General features: G+C 38.5%; 4 protein-coding genes across 5 annotated transcripts; 1 reads left to right on the forward strand and 3 right to left on the reverse strand.

Annotated features, from left to right (window-relative positions):
• Positions 1-524: 524 nt before the first annotated feature.
• LOC117627433 (AP-1 complex subunit mu-2-like) lies at positions 525-3,816 on the forward strand. Its single transcript, XM_034359540.1, has 11 exons — positions 525-864; positions 1,056-1,202; positions 1,333-1,395; positions 1,483-1,659; positions 1,744-1,847; positions 2,217-2,324; positions 2,415-2,511; positions 2,659-2,756; positions 2,909-3,050; positions 3,156-3,278; positions 3,374-3,816. Exons 1-11 carry the CDS (start codon positions 736-738, stop codon positions 3,470-3,472), a joined length of 1,287 nt encoding a protein of 428 aa, XP_034215431.1. The 5' UTR covers positions 525-735; the 3' UTR covers positions 3,473-3,816.
• Positions 3,817-3,943: 127 nt separating this feature from the next.
• Positions 3,944-6,229, reverse strand: LOC117627434 (small nuclear ribonucleoprotein-associated proteins B and B'-like). Its single transcript, XM_034359541.1, has 2 exons — positions 5,225-6,229; positions 3,944-4,192 (listed from the first exon to the last, which is right to left on the reverse strand). Exon 1 carries the CDS (start codon positions 6,083-6,085, stop codon positions 5,228-5,230), a length of 858 nt encoding a protein of 285 aa, XP_034215432.1. The 5' UTR covers positions 6,086-6,229; the 3' UTR covers positions 3,944-4,192; positions 5,225-5,227.
• A 2,154-nt stretch (positions 6,230-8,383) lies between these two features.
• LOC117628571 (tryptophan aminotransferase-related protein 2-like) lies at positions 8,384-12,779 on the reverse strand. 2 transcript variants are annotated; one of them, XM_034361057.1, is made up of 5 exons: positions 11,768-12,779; positions 10,205-10,508; positions 9,276-9,556; positions 8,882-9,186; positions 8,384-8,772 (listed from the first exon to the last, which is right to left on the reverse strand). In XM_034361057.1, the coding sequence occupies exons 1-5, from the start codon at positions 12,001-12,003 to the stop codon at positions 8,585-8,587; spliced, it is 1,314 nt and encodes a 437-aa protein (XP_034216948.1). In that variant the 5' UTR covers positions 12,004-12,779; the 3' UTR covers positions 8,384-8,584. The 2 variants fall into 2 exon arrangements, with proteins under 2 accessions (XP_034216948.1, XP_034216949.1); XM_034361058.1 differs by having other exon boundaries at positions 10,205-11,371; positions 11,768-11,870.
• Positions 12,780-17,346: 4,567 nt separating this feature from the next.
• On the reverse strand, positions 17,347-20,230 carry LOC117629214. Its single transcript, XM_034361730.1, has 3 exons — positions 19,888-20,230; positions 19,257-19,535; positions 17,347-18,711 (listed from the first exon to the last, which is right to left on the reverse strand). Exons 1-3 carry the CDS (start codon positions 20,077-20,079, stop codon positions 17,596-17,598), a joined length of 1,587 nt encoding a protein of 528 aa, XP_034217621.1. The 5' UTR covers positions 20,080-20,230; the 3' UTR covers positions 17,347-17,595.
• Positions 20,231-20,783: the final 553 nt, after the last annotated feature.

Genomic DNA, 20,783 nt, shown 5'->3' on the forward strand with positions numbered 1-20,783 from the left:
AAAGAATTTTTGTTAGAGAGTGGTGTGTTATTGCCACCCACTCAAATGCTAACCTCTATTGAGAGGAGCGACGATATACTAAACTCACACACACAATATAGATGTTAGGACTCGAATTCAGAACCTTGTCTAGGGAAGTAATTACTCCAAACCACTACAGTTATAATTTTTTATTTTTTTTTAAAGACATATGGGCCCATTATAACACAGCCATTTATAAAAGAAACCCTAGGTTTTTTTTTCACATCACAGAGTTTTTGTATAAATTATGTAGTTGTCATGGTTTTTATTTTATTTTTATAATGCTGTTACCTCTTCTTATAAAAATAAAAACAAAAAACAAAAAAATACGCAGAATTTCACAAGTTCTATCTAAGCCCACTTAAGGAGCCCATAAAATGATAAACTGGGTAAGAGAAACCAACCCAAGTTTTATTGGGCTCTAAACGTGGTCGTTTAACCAGACTGAAATCTAAAATATGAGTACTGGGCAAGTTTAGCAACCCATTATTTGACGACACTTGCCTCCACCAGGACAAAAGCAATTTCACCTCCAATTCATTGAATTTCATCAACATAAAAAACAGCTAAAATTCTGAACATTTTTGCCCATTTCATATGGTTTTAAGATATAAAATTATGACATAAAATTCAAAAACAGAGCGAGAAAAAGGTTTGATCTTTGTGGGGAGGTGACTGCTGGGTCGGATCCAAAACTATCGATCTTCAATCCCAATGGCCGGCGCCGCCTCGGCGCTCTTTTTGTTAGACATCAAAGGGCGAGTGTTGATTTGGCGCGACTACCGTGGCGATGTCTCTGCTGCTCAGGCCGAGCGCTTCTTCACCAAGTTCATTGAAAAAGAGGTAATCTTTCTTTCTCATTTTTGCTTGCCTGCCTCAACAGGAAGACCGTAAAGTATGTGATAATATATATATATATTCAGCTTTGATCACAATGAAGCTTGCATCCATTTCTCAATTAGAACGATCAAGTTTGGAAATTTCTGGGTAGAATTTAAGCTTTGCATTTGTGGGAATTTGATCTTCTTCTTCAGGTCGATCCTTACTCCCAAGATCCAGTGGTTTACGACAATGGAGTCAGCTACATGTTCATACAGCACAACAATGTCTACTTGATGATTGCCTCGAGGCAGAACTGCAATGCTGCTAGCTTGCTGCTCTTTCTGCATCGTGTAATTGATGTACGAACTCTTCAACTCTGGCCATTTTTTTCACTTGTATTTGCCTTAAACGGCATTATTGCCATTCATCGTCCATTGTTACCCATGTGAGGTTTTCATACATTTCAATACGTTTTGTTTATGTGTTCAGGTATTTAAGCACTATTTTGAAGAGCTAGAAGAGGAATCATTAAGAGACAACTTTGTCGTAGTGGTAATTGACTTGTAAGGTCTTTTGTAGATAGAACTAGAAACCAAGTTTTGATGGGATTGTACTGACGATGCTTTGTGATTTCGGCAGTACGAGTTACTTGATGAAATTATGGACTTTGGTTTTCCGCAATTCACTGAAGCAAAGATTCTTAGTGAGTTCATCAAGACTGATGCCTACAGGATGGAGGTGACACAGCGTCCTCCCATGGCTGTCACAAATGCAGTGTCTTGGCGCAGCGAAGGGATACGATACAAGAAGAATGAAGTAGGTTGATCCTCTCTTCATGTTTAATCGGGGATGAAATAAACTACGTGTGAACCATCATTGACTCTGTTCATTTTATATCAGGTCTTTTTGGATGTGGTGGAAAGTGTCAATATACTTGTCAACAGCAATGGACAAATAATACGGTCAGATGTTGTGGGGGCCCTAAAGATGAGAACTTATTTGAGGTGCATAACTTCTCTTCTTCTTCAGTTTAGTTTATGGCAAAAAAATCTAGAAAGTGGCAACTGCATTTGCTATGAAGGCAAACTACCTGCCAAATTAAAATTTGTTTGGCCAACCCTATGGTTAATGATTAGGATTTTGAAAATTCAACTCCGGCATGATTATTAACATGGTTATTAGCATGTTCATCTTTGAGTTTGATTATTAGTGATGTTAACTTGAGCTTGGAAAATGAATACAAATTAAGAGTATCCTAAAATTTGTAAATATAATTGGATTTTACCCTTGGATGGTTTGAAGTTTACTCTTTTATTGATATAAGTAACTTCATGTTAGACACTGGCCTGGTAAACTTGCTTCATGTGTTGTAGTGGTATGCCCGAGTGTAAGCTTGGACTGAATGATCGAGTGCTGCTGGAGGCACAAGGTCGAACAACAAAAGGGAAAGCCATCGATCTGGATGATATCAAGTTCCATCAGTATGTTGCCTCATTTAGCTAATTCAAATCTATGCTGCTTCATATCCTAATAACCCTTTTGATTTACTTTAATTTTTCCCCACCCTGTAGGTGTGTACGTTTGGCTCGATTCGAGAATGACCGAACTATATCCTTCATACCCCCTGATGGAGCATTTGATCTGATGACATACAGACTCAGTACTCAGGTTCATTTTGTTTTATGCACCATAAATAGTTACTTATGTCACCCTTGTTTATATATTTTTGTTTTGTTTATTCCTTGGTAACCAACGGGAGCATAAGTGAGCTCCAACCTTGATTTGCATTTAAATTTGTCTTCTCAATGGTTTCAGGTAAAGCCTCTTATCTGGGTGGAAGCACAAGTTGAAAAGCATTCTAGAAGTCGTATTGAAATCACGGTAAAAGCAAGGAGCCAGTATAAGGAGCGCAGGTAATAGCAGTGATACATGTTCTGTAGTGTAAAAAGTCAGTTTAATGACTTCTATAGCTTGCAACAGTTGCTTAGTGCAACAGTTTACAACTTTTCACTCGTGAGTTCCGTTATCAGAATTTCTTACTGTAAGCTCCGGTTACTTGGTACAGCACGGCCACAAATGTCGAAATTCATTTGCCTGTGCCTGCCGATGCTACAAATCCTAATGTCCGGACATCAATGGGATCTGCTGCATATGCTCCAGAGAGTGATGCTTTAGTCTGGAAAATTAAATCTTTTCCTGGTAATAAGGTAGGACTAGGTCTAAAGCTCCATAAGCTTTCTCTTGCCATTAAGTATATTATCGATTGCAAAGACCTCTCAAAGATATTTTTGACCTTGTATTAAATTGCACAGGAGTACATGTTGAGGGCTGAGTTTAGGCTTCCTAGTATAACTTCTGAAGAAGCAGTTCCTGAAAGAAAAGCTCCTATTCGTGTGAAGTTTGAAATCCCGTATTTTACTGTCTCTGGGATTCAGGTACGCTACGAGCATCATTATTTTCTCAATTGGGCTCATGCTGTGATTGGTTCAACTTCAAACTAATGTGGCTATCTGGTATTTGGATTTTGTAGGTCCGATACCTAAAAATCATTGAGAAAAGTGGATACCATGCTCTTCCATGGGTGAGATACATAACAATGGCGGGCGAATATGAACTGAGACTAATGTAAAGGCAACTCACATGTCTTGCAGCTTTCAATCAAGTAAATAGAATACATGCTCGGGGAATTTTCTTTCTATACTGCTGCCATTACGAGTAAACTCATCTCCAGTGATCTTTTGCAATGGCTGCCACACAAGTTTATTCAATCAATTTTTGTGTGTTTTACTTTTTCTTTTTGGTTATAATCAACAGCAGGAGATTTTGTTTCAGGCCCAAACTTGGTTTGTGAAAGTAGGTTATAGGTAATGGTGAATACCAAGTGTATGGCTCAGTACTTATTATTGTCATGCTTGAATTATACATGATAAACACTTTTCTAATTATAAATGAAAATCTTTTTATTTACTTTCATGTGAAGCTGTATGCATCTTTGTATGACTAGTACTGTTGATATGCATTTGCCGAAATTTCACCTTCGCACAAGCATACATCGTAGTTTATGAGCCAAGTTTTACGGAGAGAGAGAGAGAGAGAGAGAGAGAGAGAGAGAGTCTGCGTTTCAAATTTCAACAGTAAATTTGTAATTGACAACCGAATTGATAGAATTGTAATAGTCAGATTGTACAAATATCCAGGTCAATGCTTTAGCACATCATAACAGTAACAGCTACAGAACTCCCAAGGTACAAGAGGAAATCTCGCGCAGGCTCAAACCCGTTCAGAAAACTGATACTCGATGCAAGCCACCAGCCCTCAGAAAACATTAAGCGCACACCCTGTAACATGCCTGCTCAAAAAAAGAAAGCAAAATATTAGGTTAGCTTCCAAGGAAGAAGGGAATGACCAATCAAAATGCAACAAGAAAAGCTGTAATTTTGGTGAATAGAAGTGATAACAACTTAAATTCTTTAAAGTAGAGACTAGAAACGGCGAGATAATCTTACAACACGATCGATGGTAATACAAGCATATGTCAATCAATTTTTCCAATTGGATTGAGAAATAAAATGTCGGGAAAAACTGTAGAGCTAAACAAGCAAAAAGCCCCAACTTCCAACTCCGACGTAACCATAAAGCTTAACAAAAATTTTCCAAGAACCCAAAGATTAAATGACAAACTAAGCGAATCCCAAAACTGTTGTGTTTGAATGACTGATACAACTGCAATTCGATAATGACATCATTTTGGAATTGTATAGTTTCATCATAGAAAGAATTCATAAGGTTGCCTATGGGAAGGCTTGTGACACACTACCGAGATAAGAATAAAAGGCATACCCCAAATATGATTAGTCCTACTGAAACAGTTAGTCCAAATATTTCAATCAAAAACCTCATAAACATCACTTATCAAGCAGCCTTAAACTAAATATAGAACTGCTGGTCTAACATTGAACTCAGATAGGATAATTTTTTCAGTAAACCAAACAAATTGAAGTTCAGATATTGTTAACTTGTCAACCCCTTTATGATATAGTTCTTGCCAAAAGCGCCATCACAGTGTCAACTCTCAGAACATTGAAAAACAATAAAATCTACCAGTTTCACTCAAAAATGTTAGAAACATGGTAATGAAGGAAGTCCGGATGCACAGGATACCTTCCTGCATATCTACAATGAGCTTTTGGTTTCAAATTTTAAGTTTTAAAGATTGGGGCTGTAGAGGAAGAGATCTGCAACAAAACCAAGGATATACAGATTCCATTTCAATTAGAGAAATGGCAAAACACCATTGAATTATAAGCACCATTGCCGCAAACATATGACAAGGCAAAGCATTCAGAATTTGCTCAAACAAATAAGGTAAAGAAAAACATACCAATCACTGCTGCTGCTGATTTTGTTGCTGGTTCTGAGGGTTGGGTGGAGGTGGCATTCCAGGACGAGGGGGTCCAAACACAGGAACTTGACCACCAGGTGGAGGCGGCATCCCAGGACGATGCGGTGGTGGACCAGGCATGCCGGGTCGAGGCGGAGGAGGTGGGCCCCTCATCATCTGCCCAGGCGGCGGAGGACCCATCGGCCTCTGCCCAAACTGCATCTGAGGTGGGCCCTGGAATTGCTGAGGTGGGCCACCAGGCCTCGGAAACTGTGGAGGCGGCACACCAGGCGGTGGACCCCGCGCCATCTGCGGTGGGCCCTGACCGGGATATCCAGGCATCTGCCCAGGCGGACGAATCACCGGAGCAGCCGGGTACGACATGGGCGGCGCAGAGAGGTTCGGAACAGGAGGGCGTGAAATCTGCGGCTGCATCATGCCGGGGGCGGGCCCACCCACGCCTCGAACCGGGCCGGAGAGACCGGGCTGTGCCTGGGCCAATGGAGCAGTGGGGATACCTCGACCGGCGGCCCGGCCCAAACCGGGGCCAGCCAAAGCGGCGGCGCTGGCGGCCTTGGCACGTGACTCTTCCTGAGGAGGTGGGCCCTCGACGGTCATGGAGATCACCTCTTCACCGCGGAGGAGGACGAGGCCTAGGGTTCGACGGTCGTCGCGTTCCTCGTTGCTCTTCTTGCCCTTCAATGGCGGGAGCTTGCGAAACTCCTCGCAGTCGCCGAGGACGAGGTTCATGTGGCGATCGAAGGCCATGAACTTGCCGACGAGCTGCCGACCGTCTTGGATCGTCACTCGCATTCGGTAGTTTATGAATTGCAGCATCTTGGAGCTCTTCGACATCGACATTGTGATGGGCTCTGCAGTCCTCCGCGCCCAAGGCTTGGGGTTTTTGGACACTGAAGAAGAGACGATTGAAAACCCTAGGGTTTTGGATCGACGCAAATCAAATTCGGGATTGTCTAAACTCTGTTCTATTTTTTCACAAAAAAAAAAACTAAAACTAAATAGATGTGCATATTATATATTGGGCTCGAGAATGATTTGGGCTTGATGACGCGTTGTGGGCTTATTATAGTATGACGTGGATGATTGGTATTCAATTCAATTGAGCTTGGCCTGGATTTATAAACTTAGGGAAAGTTTTAATCCAATTAGGAATTATTTTATTTCGTGTATATTTACTTACTTTGGTTGAATTATAACTTCTTCTTTTTCCGTTTTCAATTTAAAAGACCTCCTTCATTGAAGATATAACGTGAGACAAGTGAAAAGCCGTTTTTCTACATGAGTTTTATGACTAAAATGGTATATAAACAAGTCCGGTTTTTCTTTTGCTAATGTACTTTTGGATCTTTAACAAGTTGCTAATCTATTTTATCACTCTTTGATGGCCGTTACGATTTGCTAATCTACTTTTGGATCTTTAACAAGTTTGTTCAACTCGAATCCATAATTTCAAGTGTAACTGATAAACGAATTTGTCTATACATCTGTGATTTCTGCAATTTCAAATGAAGACTGGTGAACGATTTGTCCGTAGTTGAACAAACTTTGTTTCGACCATCAAATTTGTCGCTCTACTTTAACCTCTCATCTTCGTCAAACTTTAACTACGTTATACACGTTTTATGATATAACTTTGTCGTCCAAGTTTCTTACTATTGTTTTTCCTTTAAAAAAAATGTATTTATAAGTTTTAGTGGCATAAATTCCATAAAACCATAACACTTGTGTCATATACCGTTCAATTATCTTTCAAATTTGTAATTAATACATGCATTTTCTTGGTATATTTTCATAAAATTAGGAAAGGATATTTCTTTCGTTAACAAATTTCAATCTCCTTATTGGTTTTATCGCTCAACTTTAATTTAATTATTCTTATCTATTTATCCATTTATTAAATTATTAAATTATATAGAATATTCGGTCACATGAAAAGAAATACGCGTTTCATAAGCCGTTTCGATTAGCTTTCAATTTCTATAACGTTCACTCTCCGTAATTTCATGTGTAACTGATGAATGAATTATCTATACATATGTGGTTTCTACAACTCCACATAAAAACGATTGAACCATTTGTTTGTAGTTGAACAAACTTTTAATTCGACCATCAATTTTGATGCCCAATTTTAACTTCTCATCGGTTTCTTCACTACACTTTAACCATGTTATGCGTTTGATTTATGATCTAACTTTACCCTCCAAGTTTCTTACTATTGTTTTTTGTTTTCAAAATATATTTATAAGTTTGAATCTGGGATAAAATTCCATAAAATCATAAGACCTGTGTCATATACAGTTCGATTATCTTTTAATTTTTTTAATTAATATATGCATTTTCTTGATACATTTACATAAAATTACGGAATGATTCTTCTTTAGTTCAACAAATTTTAATATTCTCATTGGTTGTATTCCTCAACTTTAATTTCACCATAATTTTATATTTATCGTTTTTATACTTAAATTAGGATGAAATATTCGGTCACGTGAAATGTCATGGAAAGAAATACATGTTGCAAAACCGTTTCGATTAGCTTTCAATTTTTCTAAATTTATCATGCTATCTCTGTGATTTCAGATATAACTGACCATCGATTTGTCTATACATCAACAATTTCTGCAATTTCACATAAAAACCAGGGAAGGATTTGTCTTTAGTTGAACAAACTTTGATTCTACCATTGTTTCTATGGGCCAAGTTTTCTATAAATACCTCTCTAACCTTCATGTTCAAATACATGAAGTAACTCGTATACTGATCATATTTTCTTCCTTTGGGCATGGTTACCACGTCAGCACTTGAGAGTCAGTTTTGGGGTTTTAGTGGGAGGAAGATGTGGGGAAAGAGAGGGAGGGGAAAACAAAAAGAGAAAGGAAAACTTGAGAGAGTCAGCCGAAGAAACTTATTCGGTTGTAGAAATGTGTGGCATGGGAGAAATCGGGGCAAGAGGAATGCTCTGCCATTGCAGAGCATGTAAGGAGCTGTGACCTCCTCCATTGGACTCAAGGTAAACATTTATTTCCTTGTTAGATGTTTTTTTTTCTTCTGCTAAAATGGAAGTTGGTCTTTCTAGTTTGCTAGAGAAATAAGCACATCCTCATGAGTTTTCATTGTGCAGTGAGAAAGAAAGTGGGATGGTTGGATTTGGAGTCGCGTAAATTTCATTGAAAAATTTGTATCATATAAAGAAGATGAATACAAACTACACTACTTTCCATTACTACTCCTACATATGAACCACTAACATGACACTCCCCCTCTCCTTCCTCAGCTGCAGGTCCACAGCCATCTTGGGCCCTAAGATTTAACCCGAGAAGGAAGGATCGATCCGCTGTGTCATGTCTGGATCGAGGCCAGTCGCTTCAAAAACAAGTTGAAGTTATGGTCCCGATCCAACATGCTCACGCGGATGTACCTTGGACCAACTCCAAAGCTCCTTCCTCCTCGGGTTAAAATCTTATGACCTCTGAGTAAGCTTTCGCAATCTTCCACGCTTTCGTCTTCACATTTGAGCCATGCGAAAGCTGCAACAGAGGTAAACAGCAATGTCAATTTCAACTGCTTCAAATGCGTTACATAGATAGTTATATAAATGGCAACTCTTAATTAATGGTTCGGTGAATTTTTGCTTACCAGGTTGAGGCTGCGAGACCTGGTTGAGGAACTGGCAGAACCCTTGCTGGAAGTCAGGCAGACTAAAAAATCTGCCCTTGTTCACCGCCTCTCTAAGAAGCTGCCACCTCTCTGCCATGAGGTGATAGCTGATCTTAAAGAAAGATTCACCGGACTCCGGCCCAGCAGGGTTTTGGGAGGAGTTGATGATCACCTCCAAAATCCTAGCTGCTCGGAGCTGCGAATCCCGGGACACGCCTATGGTGCTGAGCTCTATGAACTTGATCATCTTTTTGGCAACTTCTGGATCTTTGACAAGAGCCCAGCTGCAACACGAAGGAGAAAGTATCACATGAGTGCTCAAAACAAAAGACCAGAACATGTAAAAGAAATTATCAAAGCTCGGAGAGCTTACCCAATGCGTGTCCCGGCATGCCCGGTGGCTTTCGAGACGGTGAACAGAGTCAGATCATGGTCAGCTGCCGACGAAATGGGGGTATATTGTGGCCAGTAGTAGGCCAAGTCATGAACCAATATACCTCCAGTTCGGTTGACCATGGAGTGCCTGACAAATCCATCAGGGTTGTTGGGGGAGGTCACTAGCTCTATGTACGGCCCCTCTTTGTCGAAGCTCCGGGCATCCCCTGCCCATTTGTACAAGCCCGACTTGAGGTAGTCAGTCATAGAGGGGTAAGACTGCAAAGAGATCATCAAAACAAAAAACCACCGTTAATCAATGTATCTCAGAAAAGTTTACAAAGCTAGAAGCAAATAAAAATTCAATGCATTTTTTTACTTATTTCAATTGTTATGTTATGTCACACATGATAATTTTTTCACATGACATTCTATAATTATTAAAATAGCAAAGTGACATTCTGTAATGGTTAAAATAGCAAAGTGATGCTATTCTCGTTTTATACAAAATTTTCTGGTCCAATTAGGGCAAATGCATGAACAGGGAGGGGGGCAAAAGATGAAGTGGGAGAAAAAAATAATTGAGATTCCAAAATCAAGTTTCAGAGTCAAGGCAGGCGAATTAAATGACAAATTATTAAATGATTTTTCCCTTGTTCTTCTGGGGGTAAAGGACACTGTTTCACACAAATATCTTACTTATGGCAAGCAAATTTTATAATTGAAGTGGGCGCCATTAACAAAAAGCAAGTCCACCATGCAAAGTGATCACATTAAAAAAAGTTAATTATAATAATAATAAAATTACTAATGCATTTGACTTTGCTTGGATTTGCTGGAAAGTAACAAGTACATTAGTGACATTCTTCAGCAAATAAACAAATCAAACTTCAAACACAATTTTTTTAAAAATAAAATAAAACTCACAGAGTAGAATGGGGCTGCAGAAATCACACTTATAGGCTCAGATGCATCTTTTGGAGCCAGAGCATAGAGGGCAGCTAAGAAGAGCTGTGATGAGCCTGTGCCAACCACAATTTGACGACCTTCTGTGACAGCATTGCCCACCAGATTGTGCAGCCTCACAACCTGCTTGGCAAACTCTGGCTCCAAAAACCAGCAAGGGTTTTTCACATCTGAGAAATAGCTCATTGACTGCCATCCAGGGATCACAACTGTGGTCTTTTCACCCATCTGCTGCCAGTAACTTTCATACATAGTTGGGTCTCCACTGCATTAAAAAAAACAAGTTACATGTTAAACACATGGTCGAAGGAAGATGTATGATTCTTTGAAAGCTTTCAAAAGGGTAAGAAAAAACTAAAGCAATTCTGAGAAAAAAGTGAAGGTGAAACGAAAAAAAATGAAAACTGTCACAGCAAGGAGATTCTAAAATGCATGGAGCCATGGAGGTAGATATGGAGAAGGAGGAAAATGGTGGGGGGAGGGGGTGGGACCCCATCCATCAACAGATCAATGATTAGATGGATGCATATCGAACATCAGATCAGTCCTGAGTATGTGTCAATTGGTAGAAAGAAACCTAAGAATGTGAGATGGGTTAAATCTTTAGAGGACCCCACAAGAGTGGTAGATCCAGACAATCTCAATACGGGACTCTGAATTAAAAAGGCCATAAAAAGCTAATTTACAACTTGGGCGGCCAAAAAGTTAAAAGATCTGGGGCAACCCCCGGCGCACTTCAGTCTTTTTACACTTCCCCAAAGCCAAAAAAGAAGAAAAAAACATGCACATAGGGGTCTTCAACTTTAGCAACTTTACTGTAAATCTAGTTTAATTTAATATAATTTTCTTTTTAGCAGTTTGAGGTCCACATATTTGTGTGACATAATGATGTTGGTCAAATGTCAAATAGCACCACCCACGGTGCACGTTAGACTTAGTTGCTGGAGAACAGGAACCAAACAAAAAAAAAACAGACATCAAGTACAAAAGGGTTGCCCAACTCTAACATGCACCATGGAAAATCTCTACCAATACAATATGGCCTCCTCTGCCTCTGGGGCCTGCCTTTCTATGTCCTAGCTAGTAGCTACCGCCATAGCCAGCACAGTAAACAGTGAACAAATTAAGCTGAAGAAATATTTTAGTGAAGGGGAAAAAAAAAAAAAAAAACTTCCACTCTTTGAGGTCTTTTTTTAAAATATCACTGACGTCAACTGGTTTCTGACACTTTAGATTTGATATGCCATCACTAATTGCCTGACACTTCCCCACGCCATGCCTTTTTTTTTTTTTTTGCATTTATAAAAGGACAATTTTACCCCTGACTTTGAACTATTCACTTTGACCAAAACTTGGAATGTGCTCAAAGAAAATCTTAATGGCTCAACATTTTAAATCAAATAAACAGCCTGAAATCTGACAACTCAATGGAGGTTAGTGACGCTTGAAGCAATCTCAGTGGAGGTGTTAGATGATTATAATTGAAAAGGACCAAAATAAAAGAACAAGTGTTTGCACACTTACTGGTCGAGGTTGATGAGTTTCTCCCCGTCATCTTGACCAGAAGAAGACAATGACACAAGGGTCCTCTGGGTTGCGTGAGCTGCCTTCTCAAGCCCACTGTCAGCCTTCTGCGCGGAGAACCCACGAGGGCCATGCTTCTCGGTCTCATAAAAAACCCTCATAATCAAGCTCAGATTAAGAGCCAGAGACAGAACAAGCAAGTTTCTCATTGTGAAAATGCTCAGAAAGTTGGCCATTATTTTCTTTTTCTTTTCTTTTTTTGGTTTGAAAACAAGAACGAAAAGGAAACAGAGTATTGAAAACAGAGTGCTGAAGAGAAAATAGTATTGAAAACAAAGCGCTGAAGAGAAGAGAGTATTGAAAACAGAGTGCTGAAGAGAAGAGAGTGAGCTCAAGTGTGCTTAGTGCTTGCTTCAGTGAGTGAATGTGAGGAACTCAAACACTCGAGGCCGGTTTTATAGCAAAACCCAGAAGATGAAAACGAAGTTCATGTGACAGATGGACGGTAAAGAGGCGAGTTTAAAGCATACAATCCCGGATTGTCTGGCTTACGGTTCAAATTGACTGAAACCGATAAATTCAAACCTGACAAAAAGCTTTGAAACTGTTGGTTGGCAGAAAGATAAAAATAAATGAGACGGTTTTGAAGATTTGGAAGGACTCTCAGAACTCTCAGATTCCCGGTGTTTCTAGAGCTCTGTTCCTAACTTTCATGAAATTCAAAGCTCTGTTTTGGGATTGAGAGGAACGCCAAAATGAAAATGAAGCAAAATTGATGAAGTTGGGTAGGTGTCAAAATGCTAAGGGAAGGTATAGAGCACACTTGAAAATACTTCCGCCCGGAGATTTTCTCAGGAAACAAAAAAATCCCAATACGATTTTCCAAGAAAATCGCGGCTTTCCGACGCTAGATCTCGAAAAGAATAAAAACCTAATAAGAGTAGTATATATAAACATATGGCAGGTATAAAGATGCACGGATTACTACATGCTCTGTCTCCATCTTCCGTTTGCCTTTTGGCCCTGTTTTCTATTTCCTATTTTTATTTATATATTTTTAAATTTGATGCTTTTGATTCTATTTTAGTTAATAAAAATGGTGTTTTTGAGTTGTAAACAATTTGGAGTTTTGATTTGGACTGGGAACGAGAGGAGGAAGAGATAGTGACTACTCAGAGACAGAGGAAATTTGGTAACACTTTTGTCCATTTGGGTTTTTGGCTAATCTCCATTTGAAAGTGAAACTTTCTGTTTGCGTGCTTCTTTTTCTTGTTGTTTTTTGTTGGTTAGGCTTTATCTTCTTAAATGGGGTGCTGTGTTTGTATCTATTGATCTTGTGTCTCTAACCCTATGTTTCATTAAAAAAAATAAGTTTAGGCTCTAATTAAAATTTGGTAGCTCTATGTGTCAATGAACAGATTGCATAAACTATGATTAGTTATCAGTTAAGACTCTTTTATTAGGGTATTATATAGCATAACCTTACTAAAACATTATTGTACTCCTGAAATTTATACTATAAAGAGAATTTTCTATGCACATGTCCATCGTTTTTTACGAAACATGAAAAGAAAAAGTTATCTTATGGTCGTGCTATGTTTTATACTCATTGATGTATTCTAAATCTAACAAAAAATTATTATTCGTCATTGATGATGTATATGTGTGTGGTGGTTAATAACGATTTTTAATCGTTTATTTATATATACCTAATTTATAAACGACAACAATATAACGCAATCTTTAGAGTTAACGGTTATATTCAGGTTTGGTTACAACATTATCTATAACAGACTATAACAAATTCTAACGGTATTCTCTGTATACGACCAAATTATATAAATAAAAATTACAACATAATGTACTTGGCTTTTTTTTTTTTTGGTAATGAATCATAACCGATTTATAGATGTTTGTTTGGTTGTATTATGTTTTCTAATCATTGATGTATTCTAAATCTAACAAAAAATTATTATTCGTCAATGATGATGTATTTGCGTGGCGGCTAACAACGATTTTTAACAATTTATTTGTCTATACCTAATTTATAAACGACAACAAATATAACGCAGTTATTAGTGTTAACGGTTTTAAGTTTGGTCGCAACATTATCTATAAAGGACTATAGCAAATCCTAACTGTTTTCTTTTTTGTCTCTACAACCAAATTATATAAATAAAATTTACAATACAATGTATTTGGCCTCTCTCTTTTTTTTTTTTTTTTTCTTTTGGTAATGAATCATAACTGATTTTTAGATGTTTGTTTGTACGTCAAAAGTATCTGCAAAACCTCACGACATGCTTGCTACTCAAATTCAAAATGAACACGAATTGAAATCAAACAATCTTGTTAAATTATTACATATTTGTTTTTGTCTGATTTCATGGAATATGACGTTGCAATAGAAATTGGAAGTTATGATGGCAGACAATTGACTAAGAAAAACTAAACAATACACAAACCCACCTGAAAATAGATTAGAAGAAAAATGCATAAACAAGCTCATAAGAAGAATAGTACCAAACTGACCAAGTTTGCAAGAAATTGACACAAACTCATCTGAAAAATAGATTGGAAGAAAAATGCATAAACAAGCTTATAAGAAGAAAGATTGGATAAACAAGCTTAGAAGAAAAATAATACCAAACTGAAAAGAAAAGAAAAAAAGACACAAACTCACCTGAAAGTTGGTTGACCAAACATTGCGCAATGGCGTCACACATGAATCATGATTATTATGGCAAGAGAAACTCAATAAGGAAATGACATGAACTCACTTGAAGAAAATAGTTTAGAAGAAGAAGCCAAAAAAAAAAAAAAAAAAAAAAAAAAATTTTGCTAGAAAATAGTATGATGTCGCCTGAAAATTGCTTGACCAGGCAATGGTATTATTAAAAAGTAATAATTAAGAGTAATTTTGGGATGAGATATTGATTGTGATAGAGTGGTCTTAACATAAATCTTAATTTCCACGGTAGAAATAAACACTAAAATCATATCGAATGCGACATTCATGTCATTTTTGTTACAGGTAAATAAACATGTCATTTTAGAAAATCCATAAATTGAAGAATAAAAAAGAGAGATTTCCTTATGGCTCTAAAAGTTCAACTTTATGAAGTAGTATGGTGGATTAAAGTCTTAATGATTACATGGGAAAAAAGACGGTTACAAAATTGTTAGGAAGCCGATGAACTTGAAAGGAATGCACAAGACCTAACCCACTGGTGACATGACTGCCCCAGGAATACGATGTCGTATTAGTAAAGCACTGTGAGCACATGCGCACACTATTATTAGTGTTTAAGGTCTCCCACTAAGGCACTGGCATGGCATGGCATGGCACCACTTGCATTAACAAAGTTTAAGAAAGCTAAGCTTTCGTGGGTGTTTCTCTCAGTTGAAATAGCACTCAAACGAAGTGATATCCTTACCACTTTGGCCGATGAAGAATTTGGTTACAAGACTGGTTGTCGAAGGTAGATCAAACAAATTTTATATGTTGGTTTTGGACAGAGTAGATGAAAACGAGATGAAAGGGATGAGACACGTATACTCCTAGAGCTCTCTCTCTCTCTCTCTCTCCTCTGCTTATTATTTGTAGGGTCCACAAAATCAGCAATGTGAATAATGAATTAATAAATAGGAAGACTTGGGGACCTTGAAACCCTGGACCATAATGTTAATGTTATTGAGAGCTCAGTCATGGTAATCTAATCTCCACCCAAAGCAATGAATGAAAGATTGGAAAACAAAACCCTCCTCTCCTCTCCTCTCCTCTCCTCTCCTAGTTCACATGCTTTGATTGATTGCTCAGCAGCCCTCTCAGCCTGATGCAATTCAAGTCTGGTCACTTTCTGCCCCTACCAAAAGTGGTCCATCTAGCAATCAAAACCTCTCCATTCTCAAAGCTGCACTCATTAAGGAGATGGTCCTTCTTAAAGACAGAAAATATATACATAATTTCTAACCGAAATGGTCCTTGAACTTGGGTCCCAGTTTCATTTTGGTCTTTTAACTAATTTTTCCACACAAATGGTCCTTCAACTCTCTTTTTTGTGAGACCAAGTTGACACTAAAAAGCGAATTAGAAGCACATTGACTTGAAAAAATTAGTAGGGGAACTAAAGTCGTAATCATTTCGGTCGAAAAGAAAAAAAGACATTGGACATGTTAAACCAGTTGAGTCGTTACCCTTTATCTCATAGCAGCAAACTGTTAAAACTGATGGCCAAAACTCAAAAGTAAAGTTTTAAGGGACGGCAGGGCATATCTGTCACCTGCAAACTAACTATCACGCCCCTAAAGTCTGCACAGCTCTGTGATGTAAAAAGCTGAAGCTGTCACTTGTTTTAACGCTTCAAAGTGTTCCTTTCCAGTTGAGGTCCATCAGTTTTGTCCCCAAGCTACATCTAGCCCAGGATAGAAAATTCAAACACCGAGTGTCCTTGGCAAAATCAATTATTATAAATAGGAAAAAAGCCACTCTTGTTTCCGGTAGTTTGTCATTTTTATTAATTTGGTCCTTACCGTTTCAATTTTATCAATTTTGTCCATGTGATTTTAATTTAAAGTAATTTAAGTATAATTCTCAATTTCTGTCATCTGTTTTTATAAAACTTCTGTTAGTTATAAAGGGGCAATTCGGTCCACAAATTATTATTCTCTTTTAAAATAATTTAAAAAAAAAATTAAATAACCAGTCATCCCCACAAACTATCGTCTACCGACCACCATCGAGCCACCGCCCACCATCCAAAAACTTTCTTCTCCGACCAAACAAAAGAGAAAATTCCCTCATCTCGCTTCCAAATTTTTTATCAAGGCACCCATGCCTCCTCTTTCGCGAGTTCATAGCTTTGTCGACCAAACCCCTTGTTGTGAGTTCATAGACTGAGATAGAGAGTGACAGATACATACAAAGACAGAGAAAGAGAGAGAGGAGATTCACAGAGAGACAGCCAAACCCCAGCCTCGACATAAATGACCTCCACCTTCCGCTCTCGTCTAGCCCCACCCCTTCACCCAGAAAATATAAAACCCAACCTCACCCTTTCACCCGCGCACCGCGCCCAGCCCAAGCCCTAACCAACCTCCCTCTCTCCAAATCCGACGGGCCCCACACTAGATTGCCAAGGCCACACCACCGTCTTCGTCAAGGGCACGCCATAGTCTTCGTCGTCAAGTTCTTCGACTGCCGCAACCCACAGATCCATCCCAACCAAGTCTAGATGAGAGAGAGAGAGCTCTTTTTTTTTTTTTTTTTTTTTTTTTTCAATTTTAAGATTATTATTTTTAAAATGAATGACTTTTTAATTTTTTTTACCAAATTACCTCTCCACAACAAACAGAAAGTTAAAAAATAATTAACAGAAATTGAGGATTGTCCTTGAATTACTTCAAATTGAAACTACATAGACAAAATTGGCAAAATTAAAACAACGTGAACCAAAATTGTAAAAGTTGCAAACTACAGAGACCAAAAGTAACTTTTTGCCCTATAAATAACATCTAGATATGGCAACTATCCGGTCTTAAAATATTTCGTTCAAGGGCATAGAAAATTTAAACAAGTATTGATCCGTTTGGTGAAAGCTGGTAATTTACATTCACACGAAACACACAACAAATTTCAAGTCACCAGTCACTTTATATTTACACACTATTTACATGAATAAATAAAGAAAAGGAAAGCGAGGTAATTATACATTGACCCAGATCTAGAAGCACATTGCAAAACAACAGAGTAAATAAGAAAAAGAAGAATTAAAATAAAAACATATAATTAACTATACCTCATAAATCATATCAACAACATCAGCATATTACTGGCCAAATCCACCACTTCTGGGTTGAACTTCTCCATTGTTCATCAGCTTATCCAGCACAACATTAATGTCCACTGATTGCCCATTCTCGGTCATTTTCTTCACTGTTGCTCTGACTATGTCCCTTCGGAATCCCATTGTTACAACCTCATCAATGACATTATCAATTGGTATTCTGTTTCCAGTCACACCAGAACTTGACTCCTTATCCATACTCGAGGCCATAGGTATTGCATATGGCAACACCTGGGCAGTTGGCAGTCTCGAAATGCTGCTTCCACCAGAACGGTCTAAAGAGGCTGGCAAGATTTGTGAGTGTTTCGTTTTTGAACCGCTGTTGTGAGATGGAGATCCTTCATGGGAATAAAAATCATCATAAGTTGAATGTTGAACTGGTTGCATATGCCCAGCAGATAAATCTGAACAATGATTTCTTGTGGATTGATCATGCGTATACTGGGAAGAACCCATGTACTGTTGTTGGGTTGGGAGAGCCATGCCAGTTGCATTAGAGGGTTTGTGCATGCTTGGAGGATATCTTTGAGAAAACATGTAGGGGGTTTCTCCAGGATTATGAACCAATGAAGACTGGGCTTGTGGATCAACTGCACTGAGAGGCGGGTGCAATTGAGGTAGCCGTTGTAATTGTGAGGTTGATGAAAGATGTGGTGCTGGTGGATAATATTGATATGGTGCTGTGGGTGGTGGTTGTGACTGCTGAACTTGAGGCATATAGTACATCTGAGGTGCGGGTTTTGGATTCAAGACAGGTGGCAAGTAGTTAGAATCTGTCTGTTGAACAGAAGGGATTTGATTCTGAGGTGAGTGAGTATGAACTTGTGTTGCAGGTGCTGGTGGCAAATTCTGATGGGGTTGGGTTGGGGGAACATTAGGAGGAAAAGAAGAAAGTTGTAGACAAGCAACAGGAGTTGAATGTGGTTGGTGGCTTTGTTGAGGGGCAGATGACAAAACTCCCTGAGTTGAAATTGTTTGTACATTGCTCCTTCGGTTTTCCAATTGCTGGTGACCCTTTAACATTTGAAGAGTTGCCAGCTGCAGCTTAGCCTCTGATATCTCTTGTTTATCTTTCAAATCCTGCATACCACCTTCAACCTGCAATTTATTTACAAACAACATGAACCATATCAAGAAGCTGCTGGCAGGAATCGCAGAATCTCCTGTACACCACTATTACTCGTTTTGTTTTTTTTTCCCAGCTTACAACAACGCTTAAACCTAGTTTTCACCTGCTTCAACATGATTGTATTATTTAACACATTGTGCTAACAGGACATCTTCAACATTTCTCTCATAGTTCAAAAGGGACATTGCTCAAATTAAAAATCAGAAGACTAGTTAGACACTAGGTTCAACTTTGGTGCTCAGCAAAGATGATCGTGGTCACTTACAATATTGTGAATGTTACTGTGTTATACTAGTAGAAGTTATGGCATGCAAAATCAAATCAGATAAATTCTTGTGAAAAGCCTATTTGACTATAAACCTGTTAAATATGAGCTTCGAGCCAACAAATTTCCTATCAACTTATCTGCCTCTAGCACCTAATTTGTAAAATCAAAATTATCCATCCTCTAAGTTTAGCACCAATAATGCAACCTAATTGACTGGTTAAACGAGAAATGTATGGTTTACAATACCTCTCTTAGAATATTCTCAAGTTGTCTAAGTTTCCCATCATTCCTGCCATGGTTAATTTCAGTAGAATCCTTCAAGTCGTCAACTGAGTTCTCCAGTCGGCGTAAGCGAGTCTCCAGTTGGGAAAGTCGCGCACTGAGACCCTCCACCGCATGCAGCATATTGTCAAAATGATGGCTCATCTTCTGACCAATCACCGAGATCAATGCCGAGTCATCAAAAGCCCCAGCATACTTGCAACCCGATTTTGCAAGGTCAATGTGGTCCATAGAACTGCAATTCTGTGAGTCATAATAACAGAAGCAATCACTTGAAAATCTACAACAATCATGAGCAGGAATCAACACAGTACACCCTAGCCGACATTCAGTAGATTGAGTTCTCTATCTTCCTCACTTAATTCAATTTCATTTAACAATAAATAAAGGGAAAAAAAACTTAAGCATCTCTATGCACACCCACATAGACATGAATTAAGAAGAGTTAAAACAAAACTCATCAGAAACTTTTGATGCTGCCATTATACCAATTCCAGTTAGTGCCCAAATTCTATTCTACTAGCCACAGAAAGATTCAAACTTCAGATAAATAATCCATCAATTCGAAAATTTAGTTGAAGCTTGAAATGTATACCTCGAAAGTGGAAACGCGTGACTGCTGCGAGACGACATGTCGCATGGGGCGGAAGTGAAAGCTGGAAACTGAGTCGTCGTCCTTGTCCTCATCGTCTCGGAGGTCACGAGGGTATGAAAGTTGAGATAAATCGTCGGAGTGGGACCGAGAAAGTTCCATGATCTGCTTATCCATGAACTCCGACGACGTCATGGCGCTCGGAGTTTCCTTTGCCCCTTTCCTGCACTTTGGTTCATATTTTCTGAGATTCCAAACAGACGATTGTGCTGTGCGTTGGCCCGACGGAACTGTCAACGGGAAAATTGACTAGCTGTCAAAAGAAGAGCCCCAGAGGTCGCTTGATCATGTTTGATAATATCCTTTTCTTTTTCTTTTCGGGTTAGCAGGCCAAAAGATGTGGGCTGGATCAATGGAAAGGTCATCAAGACATGCACATTTGAAGCCCAACTAGGAAAAATATAATGCTTAATTATTTTTTTTTTCACCATTCGCTTCTAGGTAGGGGGAAGGAAGAGAGAATATTATAGTGGGTTGCCTCAATATTATCTCATACAACCTGAGTGCACTTGGGGTGGGGAAGAATTTGACACTTCATTGTGGTCTCACCCCACGTGCATGCTTAATTAGTTGTTAACTTTCTCTATTGCTGGCTTCGTTGTTGTGAACTTTACTTTTGTGTCCTTACCTAATTGATTTTGATCACTACCTCCAGCACAAACACAAATTAATGAATCAAGTTTTTCTTGATGAGTTCATTGACCCGTTTAAATCATATGGTTTTAAGTTTTGGTTATTATCTTGCACGTCATTCTTGTTTTACGAGTTTATATTAGAGTCGAAAATATTAATCACTTTGATATAAACTCGTAAATCACGAATGGGGTGCAAAAGAATAA

The sequence above is a fragment of the Prunus dulcis genome, chromosome 5, assembly GCF_902201215.1.
Source record: "Prunus dulcis chromosome 5, ALMONDv2, whole genome shotgun sequence".
In the NCBI taxonomy this organism is placed as follows: domain Eukaryota; kingdom Viridiplantae; phylum Streptophyta; class Magnoliopsida; order Rosales; family Rosaceae; genus Prunus; species Prunus dulcis.